At 44.0% G+C, this 16936-nt stretch overlaps 1 protein-coding gene across 1 annotated transcript in view; it reads right to left on the minus strand.

The window, feature by feature from the left end:
* HIBCH (3-hydroxyisobutyryl-CoA hydrolase) overlaps positions 1-16936 on the minus strand; it is a 52589-nt gene that overhangs the window by 22110 nt on the left and 13543 nt on the right. Inside the window, exons 7-8 of the mRNA XM_054380901.1 lie at positions 7836-7914; positions 645-790 (exon numbers count right to left, since the gene is read on the minus strand). Coding sequence (XP_054236876.1) covers positions 645-790; positions 7836-7914 — 225 coding nt within the window. The remainder of the gene's footprint in view (positions 1-644; positions 791-7835; positions 7915-16936) is intronic.

The raw sequence follows: 16936 nt of genomic DNA on the forward strand, positions 1-16936 counted from the left end.
CTGAAGGGTAGGGGCAAGAGGATGGGGCCAGAATCTTTTCAATAGTGCCCAGTGACAGAACAAGGGGCAATGGGCACAAACTGGAGCACAGGAATTTCCCTCTAAACATAAGGAAAAACTTCTTTGGTGTGAGGATGCCAGAGCCCTGGAGCAGGCAGCCCAGAGAGGCTGTGGATTCCTCTCCTCTGGAGAGATTCCAAACCTGCACAACCTGCTGTGGGTGACCCTGCAATAGCAGGAAGGTTGGACTAGATGATCTCCTGAGGTCTCGTCCAACCCCCACCATGCTGGGATTCTGTATTACCTAGATTAAAAATTTTGCAGTTGTATAAATAATAGCTAATTCCAGACACTGTGGTTTAAATTGTACAATTCAATTATGCTCAGTAAATCATGACCTTGAACTGTAGAATCAGGAAGACAGCAACGTTTGCTCCCTCTTCCAAGGGAAGAGGGAAGCTACTGTCAGTAGCTGGCAAGTGTTATGATGACAGCTTGAGAGCATCTTGTGACCCCCGTCCACAGTCCATGGCCAGCTGCTGTAACTGTGCCTCTGAAGTTGGTAGAAGTTGGTGTGCTGCATTACCCAAACTTGGCATGCTGGCTGTAGACTGTGCCCTTGCTCACACTGGGGAGCATCTTACCTTTTCAGAATCCACAAAATGTGTGGCAATGCCAGCTTTTAGCACATCTCTTCCCTTCAGCCTACTTCCAGTTAGTCCAAGGTAATAGCCAATCCTTCCTGATAATCTTGGCAAGAAATATCCTCCCCCTACATCAGGAAAAAGGCCTGGAATAAACAAAACAAAACAAGAAAGCAACCATGAAGGGAGAAGAACTCATCCTAATTGTGCATCTAGCTTAGCAGCTATTTCTTCTTGTATCACTTTCATCTCCCTGGCTCAGACACAGCTCTCTTGCCCAAGTTTCTCCTTGACTTGGTTTGACTTCTCTCTGTCATCAAAATCCTTCCTAAAGCAAATTCTTGAACGCTTTTCAAGCTGTATCCTTCCCACTGGCATATGATTTACAAAGGTATCCCAGACAATGGTGTTCATTCTATCTGCCAACCACTTGAGACGTTTTTAGATACCTGAACCATCAACCATGCTCTCAGCAAAAACGAGAAGTGACACCAAGAATTGTGAAGGAATTTGTGCAAACTCAAACTGAGTGCTGCTTTTTCTCTGAGATGTTTTATTATGATAAAAACCATCAAATGACAATGAAGTGCCTCTTGCATAGCTAAGTCTAAATGATTTGGGGGCTGAGAATTCATTAATAGACCAACAATATTGCCAGGGTCTTTCTGATAGTGGAGGTGTGAGATCCTGACCTCATACCTGGCTCCTTTCAGCATTGGGGTTAATTTAAAAGTAAATAAGGGTTAATTTAAATTAAATTAGGGATAATTTAAAAATAAATTCTACAACTTTCTGGTTTAGTGACTCTGTTAAATTTATTTTCTTTTGAAAACTATACAGAGCAGGGGGATTTTTAAAACTTCAAAGCTGTAAATACAATTTAAGAGACTTTTAAAAGCTGAAATAGATAAATATATATCTGCTTTTATCAAAGCATAAACTTCTGGGGTATATTAGAAGGACTGTGGTTAGTAGGTCAGGAGAGGTTCTCCTCCCCTTCTACTCTGCCCTGCTGAGGCCACATCTGTCCAGTTCTGGGCCCCTCAGTTTAAGAAGGACCTCAGGGAAATGCTTGAAAGAGACCAGCACAGAGCCACAAAGATGCTGAAAGCAGTGGAACATCTCCCTTATGACAGGCTGAGGGAGCTGGGGCTCTTGAGCTTGGAGAAGAGGAGCCTGAGGGGTGACCTCATTCATGTTGATAAAAATGTGAAAGGTGAGTGTTGGGGGGACACAGCCAGGCCCTGCTCAGTGATGTTAATGATAGGACAAGGGGCAATGAATGCGATGGAGCAGAGAAGATTCCACAAGAACATGAGGAAAAACTTTTTCATTGTGAGGGTGACAAAGCCCTGGAACAGGCTGCTGAGAGAGGCTGGGGAGTCTCCTTCCCTGGAGACGTTCAAAACCTGCCTGGAGGCATTCCTGTGTGACCTAGTCTAGGTGATCCTGCTCTGGCAGGGGGGTTGGACTGGACAACCTTTTGGGGTCCCTTCTGAATGCCAACATTCTGTGATTTAAAATGATCCCTTTGTCAATATCTACCTCATTCTGTTACATATATTAATCACATAAAACATACATTTAAACACTTTTTGTAACTTTTAATAGAGTCAAAAAACTTAAGCCTTGCTGTATCAGTGTCTTATTAATATTTCAAAATAATCACCAGGAGTTCATTCATAAAACTGAAAGCCTTTTAAAGAAATTGAAAGGTGTGGTGCTGTGCTTTTTCACTTTAACAGAATAAATGAAACATGAAAATAAGTAAGAAAAATACAAATGAGCAATTAAGAAACTCAAAAACCACTTGCCAAAAAAGGTATTAGCTGAGAAGATTAAGTTGCACATAAGGAGTTTAAATGGGGTTCTGAGAGTAGAAGTAGGAATTTTTTTACTCATAATTAATTGTCTCAGTCAAAAAAGAGTTAATGTATGAATTACAGAAAGACCCTATCACAAGTATTGTAAGATGTGGGCAATTAGAGGTTCCTGAATATTCATCCCTCTCGGACAGAATCAAGGGGAGGTTTCTTCCAGACAGATTCTTTTCAGTGTGGTGTTCTCAGTAATAAGGGGACCTACAGGAAGGCTGGGGAAGGACTGTTTAGAAGGGATTGTGGTGCTAGGGTGAGGGGCAATGGTTTGAAACTGGAGCAGGGCAGATTTAGGTTGGACATCAGGTGAAGGGAGCTGGTGAGGGGTCTGGAGCACAAGCCCTATGAGGAGAGGCTGAAGGAGCTGGGATTGTTTAGCCTGGAGAAGAGGAGGCTCAGACCTTATTGCTCTCTACAACTACCTGAAGGGAGGTTGTAGCCAGGTAGGGGTTTGGTCTCTTCTCCCAGCCAACCAGTGACAGAACAAGAGGACACAGTCTCAAGCTGCACCAGGGGAGGTTTAGGCTGGATGTTAGGAAGAAGTTCTTCACACAAAGAGTGATTGGGCATTGAAATAGGCTGCCCAAGGAGGTGGTGGAGTGACCGTCCCTGGAAGTGTTTAAAATAAGACTGGATGAGACACTTAGTGCCATGGGTGAGTTGATAAGATGGTGTTGGGTGATAGCTTGGACTTGATGATCTCGAAGGTCTTTTCCAACCAAGTTAATTCTGTGAAGTTCTTCACAAGGAGAGTGGTGAAATACTGGAACAGGTTGCCCAGGGTTGAAGCCCCATCCCTGGAGACATTCATGATCAGACTTGATGTGGCCCTGGCAGCCTGACCTAGTTGCAGGTGTCCCTGCTGACTGCAGGAGGGTTGGACAAGATGAACTTTGAGGGTCCCTTCCAACCCAATACCATCTATGAACCTTTAAAGTTCATCACTACCTTATCTCACCCATCTCTCCTCTTATCCTCTGATTCCCTCTTGGTTCTCCTTTAGTTCTGCTGACTCTCATACCTCACAGTTTGTGTTAGTAGCCACTTCCTACCAGTTACATGTGTAGCATTCTATTCCCTTTGCCACTGCTGTGTGTATTGCCATTTACTGATTTATTTCTCATCCCATAGGCTACTAAGACTAGCTCTTCTCCTAAAATGCTGAATGTCTTGTTGGCACCCTTTAATTTAAAAGTCCTAAGCTGTATTAACCCCAATTCATCACTTACCTTTTTTTCATCTGCAGCAGTTACTCTGCATTTTACCTTCTCAATTTAAGCCATCACATCAATAATGTTAATGCCAAGAATGTCATTTAATTTTATGTTTCTATTCAGCTGTCTCCCCTTGGATATGCTACTGCTACAAAAAAATCCCTCATTTCAAAATAAAACTTCTCTTGCATATGCCCTCCAAAGCCACAGGGTACTCACATTATTCTCTGCAACAACCTTTTCCTTTGTGGCAATTAAAATACCAATAACAGAATGTTAGGGGTTGGAAGTGACCTCCAGAGATCATCTGAGTCCAACCCCCCTGCCAGAGCAGGATCACCTAGAGTAGGTCACACAGCAATGCATCCAGGTGGGATTTGGAAGTCTCCAAAAGAGATGCCACAAGCTCTTTGGGCAGCCTGTTCCAGGGCTCCATCACCCTCCTCATGTTGAGGTGGAACCTCCTGTGTTCTAGCTTGCACCTATTGTTCCTTGACCTGTCACTGGGCACCCCTGAGAAGAGCCTGGCACCTTCATCCTGACACCCACCCCTCAGCTATGTATAGACATTCATCAGATCCCCTCTCAGCCTTTTCTTCTCCAGACTGAACAGCCCCGGGTCTCTCAGTCTTTCGTCATAGCAGAGATGTTCAAGTTCCCCAACCATCCTTGTAGCTCTCTGTTGGACTCTCTCCAGCAGATCTCTGTGTCTCTTGAACTGGGGAGCCCAAAACTGAACACACCATTCCAGGTGTGGTCTCATCAGGGCAGTGCAGAGCAGGAGGAGAACCTCCCTGAACATGCTCAACATACAGGATGTACAGGTTAGGGGCTGCCCTGCTGGAAAGCAGCTCCACAAAGAAACACCTTGGAGTCCTAGTGGACAGCAAGTTCTCCATGGGACAGCAATGTGCCCTTGTGGCCAAGAGAGCCAATGGTATCCTGGGGTGCATCAAGAAAGGTGTGTCCAGTGGGTCTAGGGAGGTTCTTCTCCCCCTCTACTCTGCCCTGGGGAGACCACAGCTGGAATACTGTGTCCAGTTTTGGGCTCCCCAGCTCAAGAGAGACCTACTGGAGAGGGTCCAATGGAGAGCAATGAGGATGATTAGGGGACTTGAGCATCTCCCCTATGGAAAAGAGTGGTCAGGCATTGGAACAGGCTGCCCAGAGAGGTTGTGGAGTCTCCTTCTCTGGATGCATTCCTGTGCAGACTACCCTAGGTGACCCTGCTTTAGCTGGGGGGTTGGACTCGATCTCTGGAGGTCCCTTCCAACCTCTAATGTACTGTGATACTGTGATACTCTTCTCCCCATGCTCCAGTAAGTATCCAGAGGAAATGCCATCTTCCTACTGGAATCTAGAGGACCCTTCCACATGGTCACACACAGGGAAATTAGTTCTACATAAACTGTGAAGTTGATCAGCTTAAGCTGCTTTAGAGGTGAATAAAACTAAAGTGAAGGAAGATTTCTTTGATTACAAAGGCATTTACAAACAGGATTAGTGAGGGTGTAACTAATCCACTTTAAACTGACTTGGTTGCATAAACACAGTGTGATGTAACTTCTTCTGTGTCCTTGTCTTAGAATCAGAGAATTGTTTGGGCTGGAAAAAACCTCTATCATTGAGTCCAACTGCCAACCTAAGACCACCATGGCCATTAAAGCATGTCCCAAAGTGCCACATGCCTCTTGACCACCTCCAGGGATGGTGACTCCACCACCTCCCTGGGCAGTGTGTTCCAATCCCTGACTACCCTTTTCCATAAAGACATTTTTCCTAATTCCCAACCTAAACCTTCCCTGGCACAACTTCAGGCCATTTTCTGTCATTCTATCACCTGATAGTAGAGAGAGAGAGACCAACCCCCACCTCACTCCCACCTCCTTTCAGGGAGTTGTAGAGAGCAATGAGGTCTCCCTTCAGCCTCCTCTTCTCCAGACTAAACAACCCCAGCTCCGTCAGCTGTTCCTCATGAGACTTTTGTTCTCTATACCTTTCCCCAGCTTTGTTGCCCTTCTCTGAACACATTCCAGCACCTCAATGTCTTTCTTGTAGTAAGTGGCCCAAATCTGAACAGGGTCTTCCTTTCTTCTTATAATTTTACTTCTCTTGTCCCTGTTCTATGTATTCCTTTTAATTCTCTCAATAATGCCTCCTTATGTTCCTTCTTGCTACTGGGTTTCCCTTAATTTATTCCATGTACTAGTTTTTCCATTGTTTTTTTTTTGTTGTGCCTTTTTTTTTAATAGCGTTTTCCAACTATTTCTCAAGTCCCTACTTAAATAAGAGCTGAATGTGTGCTGGGCTGACCAGGCTAAAAGCCTAAGCCAGTAATGCTGACTTGCAGTCTCTGCTCTGTGACAGATGCAGCATGCTTCACTGCAACCCCAGCTGTGAAACTCTGCAGTTGCCAAGCTTCATAAAGGCAGTGCTACTCCAGGCCTACCTTATCTTGCAGAAGTGCTTGGAGATTTATTAGTAAATGACTTCTAGAAAGCTAAAAACTCACAGATTCACAGATTGCATTGGGTTGGAAGGGACCCTTAAAGATCATCTTGTCCAACTCTCCTGCAGTCAGCAAGGACATCTCTAACTAGAGCAGGCTGCCCAGGACCACATCAAGTCTGATCTTGAATGTCTCCAGGGGTGGGGCCTCAACCACATCCTTGGGCAGCTTCTTCCAGTATTTCATCAAAACCATTCTATGATTCTGTGATTCTATAAAGGTAAGAACAATTGCAATCACCCTTCAGCCACCTTGTCTTGGAAATACATAGAAACTAGAAATTCTGCAGGAGGGAAATGCAGGATAGGTTACAGGTTTTGAGCACTATCCATAGACATAGGCAGGAAGAAGGGATTTGGACACTGATGAGAGAATTCATGGGATCTATACACCAGACAGTAATAGGTTCAGTGTGGATACCCTCTCGGTGCCAGGATTGTGTTGCAAGGAAACAGGAATGATTTCATAGGAGGGTTCACTTTAATCTGACTGACTTTTCTTGAGTCATACCAACACCTTCATATAGCTCTGAGACACAACGTTTCTTTTGAACAACTCAGAGGTGACCAAGAAGCTGTAGGATTAAACATAACAATGCACAAGGTACTCAGTGACTTGCTGCAGCGTGTCCAGAGAAGGGCAGCAAAGCTGGGGAAGGGCATAGAGTGCAGGTCTGGTGAGGAGCAGTTGAGGGAACCGGAGTTGTTCAGCCTGGAGGAGAGGAGGCTGAGGGGAGACCACATAGCTCTCTACAACTCCCTGAAAGGAAGTTGGAGCGAGGTGGGAATCAGTCTCTTCTCCATACTACGAGGTGACAGAACAAGAGAAAACGGCCTGAAACTGTGCTGGGGAGGTTTAGGTTGGAGATTAGGAAAAATTTCTTTATGCAAAAGAGTGGTCAGGGATTGGAACAGGCTGCGCAGGGAGGTGGTAGAGTCAGTACCCCTGGAGGTGTTAAAGAAATGTGTGAACATGACAGTTGAGGATATGATTTAATGGCTATGGTGGTCTTGGGTTGATGGTTGGAATTGATGATCTTGGAGGTCTTCTCCAACCCATATAATGCGATGATTCTATGCTGTTAGTGAAAAGAAAACAAAATAAAAATTGACAACGCTGCTGTCACCCGCACACAGTCTGTACACAGCTGTAATGGGTCTAGAGCAATAATCTCCAAGGAAAGCTGGAATTCCAAAATCTGTCTGGTTAACACTGCAGAGCAGCTTGCAGAATAGCCAGTTTGAGTTCCAGTCAGTTCCAGACATCAGGCTGGCACGCTGGCACTGGCACCTTCAGACTATCTGCCTACATCTGTAGCAAAGATTTTGTTCCTCAGACCCTTCCATTGTATCCTGTGACACAGTCTCTGTGGCAGTCTACAGAGTAACCCCACGGTTCAGAACCTCAATGAGCAACCTCCCAGGATGCAGGCAAGTTCCTATTAGTTGAATGGAAAAGACTTTCTGTACAAGGTAGTTTCCAATTCCTTTTTGCAATTCTTTCATCAGTGCCACTGCTTTCAGTCAAAGCCATTTCACCCAGAGTGAAAATTTAATCAGGTTAAGCTGTGATCACCTGTCACAATACTTGCCTATTGCTGTTTCTGGCATTGCAAAAAGTGTCTTTTCTGTAGCCACTCGGAAATGTCCATGGACTGAGACACCAACTCCCTAAGAGAGGAGCAAAAGCAAAGGACACTGTTAGAAAATTACTGGTAAAAATAATCATAACCATGACCCTATTTTCTCTTTTAAACTACTAATAGCTAAAAAGCCTTCAGCATTAGTGATTCAAATTCACTTCTTTAACCTGGCAACTTTTGTTCTCCAAAGCAGAAAGAAAATTCACATTTCTAAGCATCCAGCCCTCTTCTGGATACTTAGCTCTCTTCCAGCCCTATGCAGTCCTTCCAGATAACACAGTTTCACAGATTCACAGATTGCATCAGGTTGGAAGGTACCCTCAAAGGTCATTCTGTCCAACTGCCCTGCAGTCAGCAGGGACACCTCCAACTAGAGCAGGCTGCCCAGGGCCACAGCAAGTTTGACCTTGAATGTCTCCAGGGATGGGGCCTCAACCAAATCTATGGGCAACCTGTTCCAGTATTTCACCACTCTCACTGTAAAGAACTTCCTCCTTATGTCCAACCTAAATCCACCCTGCTCCAGTTTCAAACCATTGCCCCCTGTGCTATCACTCCAAGCCCTTTAAACAGTCCCTCCCCAACATTCCTGTAGGTCCCCTTCAGATATTGAAATGCAGCTCTAGGGTCCCCCTGAAGCTTTTACTTCTCTAGGCTGAACAACCCCAATTCTTTCAGCCTCTATTCATAGGAGAGGTGCTGCAGCCCTCTGGTCATCTTGGTGACCCTCCTTTGGAACCACTGCAGCAAGTTCTTATCTTTCTTGTGTTGGGAGCCCCAGAGCTGGATGCAGTACTCCAGGTGAGGTCTCACCAGAGCAGAGTGGCAGAATCACCTCTCTCAAGCTGCTGGCCTTGCTTCTTCTGATGCAGCCCAGGATGCCATTGGCCTTCTGGGTTGCAAGTGCACACTGTTGGCTCATGTTCAGCTTCTCATCCACCAGCACCACCAAATCCTTTTCTGCAGGGCTGCTTTCAATTTCATCACCCCCTAGCCTGTACTGATATCTAGGATTGCCCCAATGTAGGTGTAGGACCTTGCACTTTGCCTTATTGAACCTCATGAGATTCTTCTCAGCCCACCTCTGCAGCCTGCCCAGGTCTCTCTGGATGCCATCTTGTCCTTCACCCTTATCAACCACATCACTCAGCTTGGTATCATCTGCAAACTTGCTGAGGGTGTACTCAGTCTCACTGTCGATATCATTGATGATGATGATACTGAACAGCACTGGTCCCAATACAGACCCTTGAGGGACACCACTTGTCACATGTCTCCATCTGGACACCGAGCAATTGACCACTGCCCTTTGTATGCAATCATCCAGCCCATCCAGACATTCTTTATCCACTGGAAAGCGCACACATCAAATCCATATCTCTCCAGCTTGGAGAGATGGATGTTGTGGGGGGCTGTGGACACTTCCCCCAAGAGCAGAACAGCTCCTTATCACATATTTTCTGAGTTAAGTAGTGAGCAGCAGGCAAGGCCCAATAAAAATTTGGTCTTTAAGTTCAAGCAAAATTAATTCAAGTTAGATAAACGTACAAGAGGCCAGCTGACAAATTTGAAGGAGAAAGGTTATCTGGTAAAGTTACTATTATTTAGTAGTGCTATTAGAAGTAATCCAAGAATATTTGGATTACTGGGCACAACCACAACAGATTCAGATTCATAGGTCCACAGAACGGTTTAGGCTGGAAGGGTCCTTAAAGATCATCTAGTTCCAACCCCCCTGCCATGGGCAGGGACACCTTCCACTAGAACAGGTTGCTCAAGGCCTCATCCAACCTGGCCTTGAACGCCACCAGGGAGGGGGCATCCACCAGTGTCTCACCACCCTCACTGTCAAGAATTTCTTCCTAATCTCCAGTCTCAATCTGCCCTCCTCAAGCTTCAATCCCTTCCCTCTCACCCTATCACCACAAGCCCTTGTAAGAAGTCCCTTCCCAGCTTTCTTGCATGCCCCCTTCAGGTACCACTTTAAGGTCCCCCAGGGCCCCCTTTTCTCCAGGCTCAACAGCCCCAACTCTCTCAGCCTGTCCCCAGTGGGGTAAACAATTCTCACTTCTCACAGCTTAGCTACATGATAGATGTCAGCAGAAACATGAGTTAGATCTTAACTGAAGACAAAACCTTTTACCAATTCTTCACAAGTAGTTTCTTCACACAAGTATTTTCTTTCCCATCCCTCTTTCTGTTTCATCTTATTTCCCTTCCTCACTGTTACATTTCCCTTTGCTTAGTCCTTTTATCCATCCAATTCTTCTATTATAACTGAGATCTCTTAAATATCATTGGCCAAAAGAAGTTAGTGTCTCCTGAAGATTAAATAGATATTTGAGTGACATTTGTGATTGTTTAGATCCCAAAAAATGGCACTTTATCCAACTAAGGCCACTAATTTTATGAACATTTTTACAATACCTCATACCCTTGTTCCAAATCAAGGGGATTAATTGGGTAAGTAATTGAACAAGCACTTTATACTTGATAGGCTTTGAAAGAGAGAGCAGAACATAGCAGAGCATCTTTGTATTTTGCTTATCTGCAGAGATCTTTGGGTGGGTTTTTACGTTACAGTTTTTAAAGTGTATCTCAATTTAATAAAAATTACTTCCATTTCCTCACACCATTCTTGTGCATCCCTCCCTGGCTTCTCTTGCAATTTTGCCTAGTAAGAAATTAATTGTCACTGCTTATTCCATTAGGGTGATGCATGACTACATTTCAGAGTATCTTGAAGGTCTTTTTTCTGTAAAATTCATGTCTGTCAGTCTTGGTGTTTAACAGAAATGTTTTTAAGATTCCCATCTAATTTCCTGAGAAATGGACACTTAGGGTAAGTGGCTATCACATCATTTTATATCCAGAGATGAAGCCAAATCTATAGACATGAAGTGTTGCTGTCTCAAGGGGGCAAATGGTATTTGAGCAACTATTGGGAGCTCATCCATATCTTGTATCTTGTCCCTTAGCTGTCCTTCAGCCTTTTCACTTGAGGACTGGTGAGAGGCTGTAAAACTGAGCAGCAGCAGCAAGGGTGGTGGCCATGTATTTAGTTCTCTTGCAAATGCAAAGCTTCATGTAAAGCTACATTCACTCCTAAACAGCTCTATGACTCTTAAAAGAAATGGAAATGTGACTTCATCACTTCCAACTTTTTTTTTTTTTGGTATCATAACACCATGTTTTCACTGCACTTGGGAAAGCCTGCTGTTATTTGTATTCATGTACAGCAATAATGATCTATTTATAATGACATTTTTAAAATATCATATCCATTTTCCTCTTTCTAATGCTTGGAGAGTAGAACATCTCCCTTATGAGGAGAGACTGAGGGAGCTGGGTCTCTTTATCTCTGAGAAGAGGAGACTGAGGAGGTCTCTAGCTTGGAGGAGAGTGAGGGGTGATCTGATTAATGTTTATAAATATGTAAAGGGTGAGTGCCAAGAGGATGGAGCCAGGCTCTGCTTGGTGGTGCCCAATGACAGGACAAGGGGTAATGGGTGGAAGCTGAGGCATAGGAAGTTCCATGTGAACATGAGGAATTTTTTTTTCATTGTGAGGGTGACAGAACACCAGAGCAGGCTGCCGGGGGGGGGGGGTTGTAGAGTCTCCTTCTCTGGAGATATTGAAGACCTGCCTGGATGCCTTCCTGTGTGATCTAGTCTAGGTGATCCCACCCTGGCAGGGGGCTTGGACTGGATGATCTTTCAAGGTCCCTTCCAGCCCCTAACATTCTGTGAGATTTTACTCTAATCCCATTTCTACAAACATTATCTATTATGAAGTATTTTTTTTCTGGCTTATTTTCTAGACCATCAGAAGTTTGTATATGGACTCAAATTTTCAGTTTGAGCATTAAGTAACAAGGACCTGAGTGTGAACTCCCTGAAGAGAGCTTCTCTTCCAAGCTTGCTCTTTTTATAATGATAAAAATAACTGCAGAGTTTTAGTAATAAAAAGTTGAAAGAGGTAATTTTCTTTTGAAAGAAGTAATTAAATCGCATTTCACCTGTCTCAAGTGCTTAAGTCATAATTGGATTTGTTTTCTAGATAGACTTCAAGTTTTATAGTACAGAATCAGAGAATGGTTTGGGTTGGAAGTGACCCTCAAAGGTCACCTACTTCAACCTCTCTGCAGTCAGCAGGGACATCCTCTACTAGATCAGGTTGCTCAGAGCCTGGCTGGGCCTGACTTTGAATATGTCCAAGCATGGGGCCTCAACTACCTCCTTGGGCAACCTGTTGTTTGTATCTTCTTCAGTAGGTTGGTAAAGAATTTGGATTTAATAAAGCATGGACCTGCTGGCCCAGGACCAGAGGAGGGCAACAATGATAATCAGGGGGCTGGAGGAGGACCTCTTGAGGATGGGATGAAAGAACTGGGGCTGTTCAGCCTAGAGAAGAGAAGGCTCTGGAGAGAACATTTCAATATCTGATTGAATTCTCCAGGACTGTTTAGAAGGGCTTGTGGTAACAGGATGAGGGGCAATGTTTGAAACTGGAGTGGGGCAGATTTAGGTTGGACAGAAGGAGGAAGTTCTTTACAATGAGAGTGGTGAAATACTGGAACAGGTTGCCCATAGATTTGGTTGAGGGCCCATCCCTGGAGGCATTCAAGGTCAAACTTGATACGGCCCCAAGCAACCTGGTCTAACTGGAGATGTCCTGGCTCACTGCAAGGTGCCTTGGTCAAGATGACCTTTGAAGGTTCCTCCCAACTCCATGCATTCTGTGTCTCTGGGATTTTTTGGCTGTTAAAGCAAACAGTTTAATGATAATACCAATACTAGTGTTGTCTGCAATGAAAGTCCTGCTGTAACAGCTCACATCCAATGATTACATTCGCTTTTAACTGCACAACAATTCAGTTCCTGGTAGGGCTAGAGCCATTCAAGAAATGTGACAATCAACCAACAAACTGAGCATGACACCACAAAAGGCAACTATGTCTGAACAGAGATGTGTAAAGGCAGCCAAGGTGCAGCAAAACTGTTTTCAAAAGCATTAGCTGGCAAAGCAAGTGAGTGGAATTGATTTGGGAAGCAGCAGGAGCTTATAGCTATGTTAGATCAAAAATCACTGATGTAAGAGCATTACCCCCTGCATCCAGACACAGCAAATCTTAAACTCAATCACAATTAATCTTCATTCATCATTAATGTTATAGACCACTGCAAAGAGTATAATCCCTTTTTATCTGTAGATACTAACAGACAAGATGACTTAGTTAACCAGAGCAATGCACCACAACAGACCAATCTGGACCAAGAATATGATTTTCTCTGGTGATGACCATACAAATCGACCCTATATGGGTATTTTAAAAGCATCATTGAGAAACAGTGCTCTTTGTTAACTTTGCAATCATTTAGCAGAGCAGAGGGGCAGAATCCCCTCCCCTGACCTGGTGCACACACTGCTTTGGATGCCATCATCCCCTCAGCTGTGAGTGCACCTTGCTGGCTCAGGTCCAACTTTTCATCCACCAGAACCCCCAAGTCCTTCTCTGCAAGGCTGCTCTGCAAGGCTCATCTCCCAGCCTCTATTAATAATGAAAATTGTTTCAAAGCAGCTGTAAGATTTTGCACAAACATAAAAACTCCTACCGAGGTTTCCTTCTGATTACCCAGAATTTAGAATGCTTTCCCCATGCCTTTTTCACTGCTGGACAGTCTCTGTCCTTTTGTCCCTCTGTATCACCTAAAAAGTGGCTACTGCAAGAAATCTCCATGTCCAGCATATTAATGTCTTCATGGAGTGCAGGGGAAGCTGGAGGGAACCTGTCTCAGTAGCTCGGCATCAACACCTAAGCTTTGAGGTTTTATCTTAACACTGAAGAAACACTTCTTGTTCTTGAAGACAGGCCTTTGCAACAGGATTGTTCTTAAGCAGATGCACAGTTATTTAGGATGACAGGAAGAAACTAAGAGGATTTTGGAATGATGTTCTGTTTTTCTGGAAAAAGTGCTTAGAATGTATAAAACAGATTCAGACTAACTCGAGGAGAAAAATGAGCATTCCGGTTCCTCTGGAAATGAGAAAAAATAGGGGAAGTATGAAAGGGCAGAGAAGCAGGCAAAACATAATTCTCTTCAGGACATTTTTTCCTTGATCTGTAACGAAGGGAAGGAGGGAGAAAATAATGAGATAACACTCAATGTGAGACTAGGCATCTACATGAAGGAATTAGAGACAAATAGTGGAACATTTAGCAAGTCTGGTGCTAAATGGAAAGAACAAATCTGTGCAGAAGCCTGCAAAAATGGCTTTAAGCTTGAGAAGGCAAGAGTTAGACTGGGTATTATCAAGAAAATTTTTACAGCGAGGATGGTGAGACACTGGAACAGGTTGCTGAGGGAAGTGGTGGATGCCCCATCTGTTGAGGTGTTCAAGGCCATTTTGGATGAGGCCTTGAGCAACCTGGTCTAGTGGAAGGTGTCCCTGCTCATGGCATGAGGGTTCGAACTAGATGATCATCAGGGTCCCTTCCAACCTAAACCATTCTATGAATCTACGAAAAATCTCTGCAACAACAGTCCACATTGCAGGGGCAGAAAAGCTTTTCATGAAGCCACAAATAAAACCTCATTTAGGCAGACACAGATTTCAGAAAAAAAATAATCAGGAAAGTACATCTTAAAACTTGAGCTTTAGTCTCATAGAGAGCTTGCCTTGTGACGTGACAGGTATGTCATTATGTTGTGCAGGAATGCAAACTGTAATTCTAAATATTAAGTGCAGTACAACTGTGTATCATCAACATCTGCACAATGTACATTCAGGGAGTCTGCCTTTATCTTCTGGATCTAAAATAGTGGTATCTATTCCTTTTCACAGCATATACTATGCAACTCAGTCTCTGTAGAGTTGGGAGAGGGAGGGGAGAGGAGTTTTACTTCACCAGTGCTGACCCCTAATTTAAAGTTCCTGTTTCCAAGACCGTGCTTTGTGACAAGCCCTTTGGGGAGTAACACCACATGCAAAACTCTGCCCATCAGTGGGGCTTTTTGGTGATGTCAAGAGCTGCTGATACTATAGTCTGATTAGCTACAAAATGAAGTGCAGCATTTGTGCCTAGGATCAGATGCAGCAGGAGCTTAGCAGGCAGCCCAGCGTGCCAGATGGCAAATAGACTGGAACATCAGCAGAGTGAATCCTACTTTAGTATTGCCTCAGCACTGTTTTCAGCATCTTACGTTACAAAAGCTGTGTGGTCAGTCTCACAAAGATTTGTCTCAATGCACAACAAATAATTACTTGCAAAATCTGTATTCTATTTTACAGTAAAGTTGTCTTCAGCTTTAAAGCACTGGCAACAAAACAGGCCACAGGCTTCTAAGTGGTGCACATCAATGGCTTTCAGAGGAAGGGGGAGAGAGAATTGGAAAGCAGCTTATTGAGGTTTAGTTTGACTTTTACTTCAGGGCAGATTGTAGAGCATAAATTAAAACAAACCCAGAGACGTTCATGTTTCAGAGCATGATGACTGACAAGAGGCATAACATAAAAAGAAAAAGAACTCCCAAGAAGCACGTGGCACATTTCTAAGTTCCAACTACCTAGCTGTAAAAAAGGAGCAGTAATGTCCAATACAGTACAGAAGTGCTGTGCTATGTAAAATAAATCATTTTTCATCAACATTTATATGCTGCAGTCAGTCACCCAAAGCACATGATATGGACAAATGTTCTATTAATAACAAATAAGCAGAATTTCTGTAATGAATAGCTGTTTGTTCTGTGAGCAACATCCACCTGTGCACTTCATGAAGGAACATTCCTCTGATGAAAAAAGGTCTCACAAGTGGGCAACAAATAGGAGGTTTACTGAGATGGTTAATTCTAATGTTTCCTGGGTTTTGAATGTTGGTCTTAGATGCTGTTATCTACATCTCTGTATAAAAGCTATATGCACACAACTTAAATGAATGCATCCTAAAAGCAAATAAATAAAATACAGATGGAAAGATATATTGCAATGTGGAGGAAAATAGGGAACTTCCCCCACCCCACTCCCTCTACAATATTTTATCAGAATCATAGAATCACAGCATAGTTTGAGTTGGAAGGGACCTCCAAAGGTCCAACTCCCCTGTAGTCAGCAGGGACATCCTCTACTAGATTAGGTTGCTCACAGCCTTGTTGGGCCTGACCTTGAATATCTGCAGGGCTGGGGCCTCAACTACATCCCTGGGTAACCTGCTGCAGTGTTCCACCACCCTCATGGTTAAGAACTTGCTCCTAACGTCTTTCCCTCAACAACATTTCAATTGAAGTCATTTAGAAAAATGCAAGATGCAGCTGATACTTCAAATACTGAATTACAAAACTTTTTGTAAAAAATATTAAAGTAAGCATTAGAAAAAAGCCTTAATCCAAACACTACACCTTGAATTACGTGTGAACACTGCCAAAATGTGAGAGGCCTGAGAGGTGGGCCCAAACCAATCTCATGAAGTTCAACAAGGCCAAGTGCAAGGTCTTTAACACGGGTCAGGGCCATCCCAAACACAAATACAGGTCTGGCAAAGAGTGGTTCAAAAGTAGTCTCCAAGAGAAGGGCTTGAGGGTGCCAGCTGATGGAAAAACTCACCATGAGCCTGCAATGGTCACTGGCAGCCCTCAAGGCAGCTGTGTGCTGGGCTGCACCAAAAGCAGTGAGAGCAGCAGGACAAGGGAGGTGATTCTGCTCCTTTGCTCTGCCCTTGTGAGACCCCAGTATGAGGGACATGGAATTGCTGGAGTCTGTCCAGAGGAAGCCACAAAGACTGTCAGAGGGCTGGAGAAAAGAAAGCTCCAGGGAGACCTTAGAGCAGTCTTCCAGTACCTATAACGGGGCCTACAAGAAAGCTGGGAAGGGACTTTTTACAAGGGCTTGTAGTGATAGGATGAGAGGGAATGGATTGAAGTTTGAGGAGGGCAGACTTAGAATGGAGATTAGGAAGAAATTCTTCAGAGTGTGGATGGTGAACACTGGAACAGGTTGGTTGCCTAGGGAGGTTGTGGATATCCCCTCCCTGGAAGTGCTCAAGGCGATTCTGC

This window comes from Indicator indicator, chromosome 5 (genome assembly GCF_027791375.1).
Source record: "Indicator indicator isolate 239-I01 chromosome 5, UM_Iind_1.1, whole genome shotgun sequence".
Lineage (NCBI taxonomy): Eukaryota > Metazoa > Chordata > Aves > Piciformes > Indicatoridae > Indicator > Indicator indicator.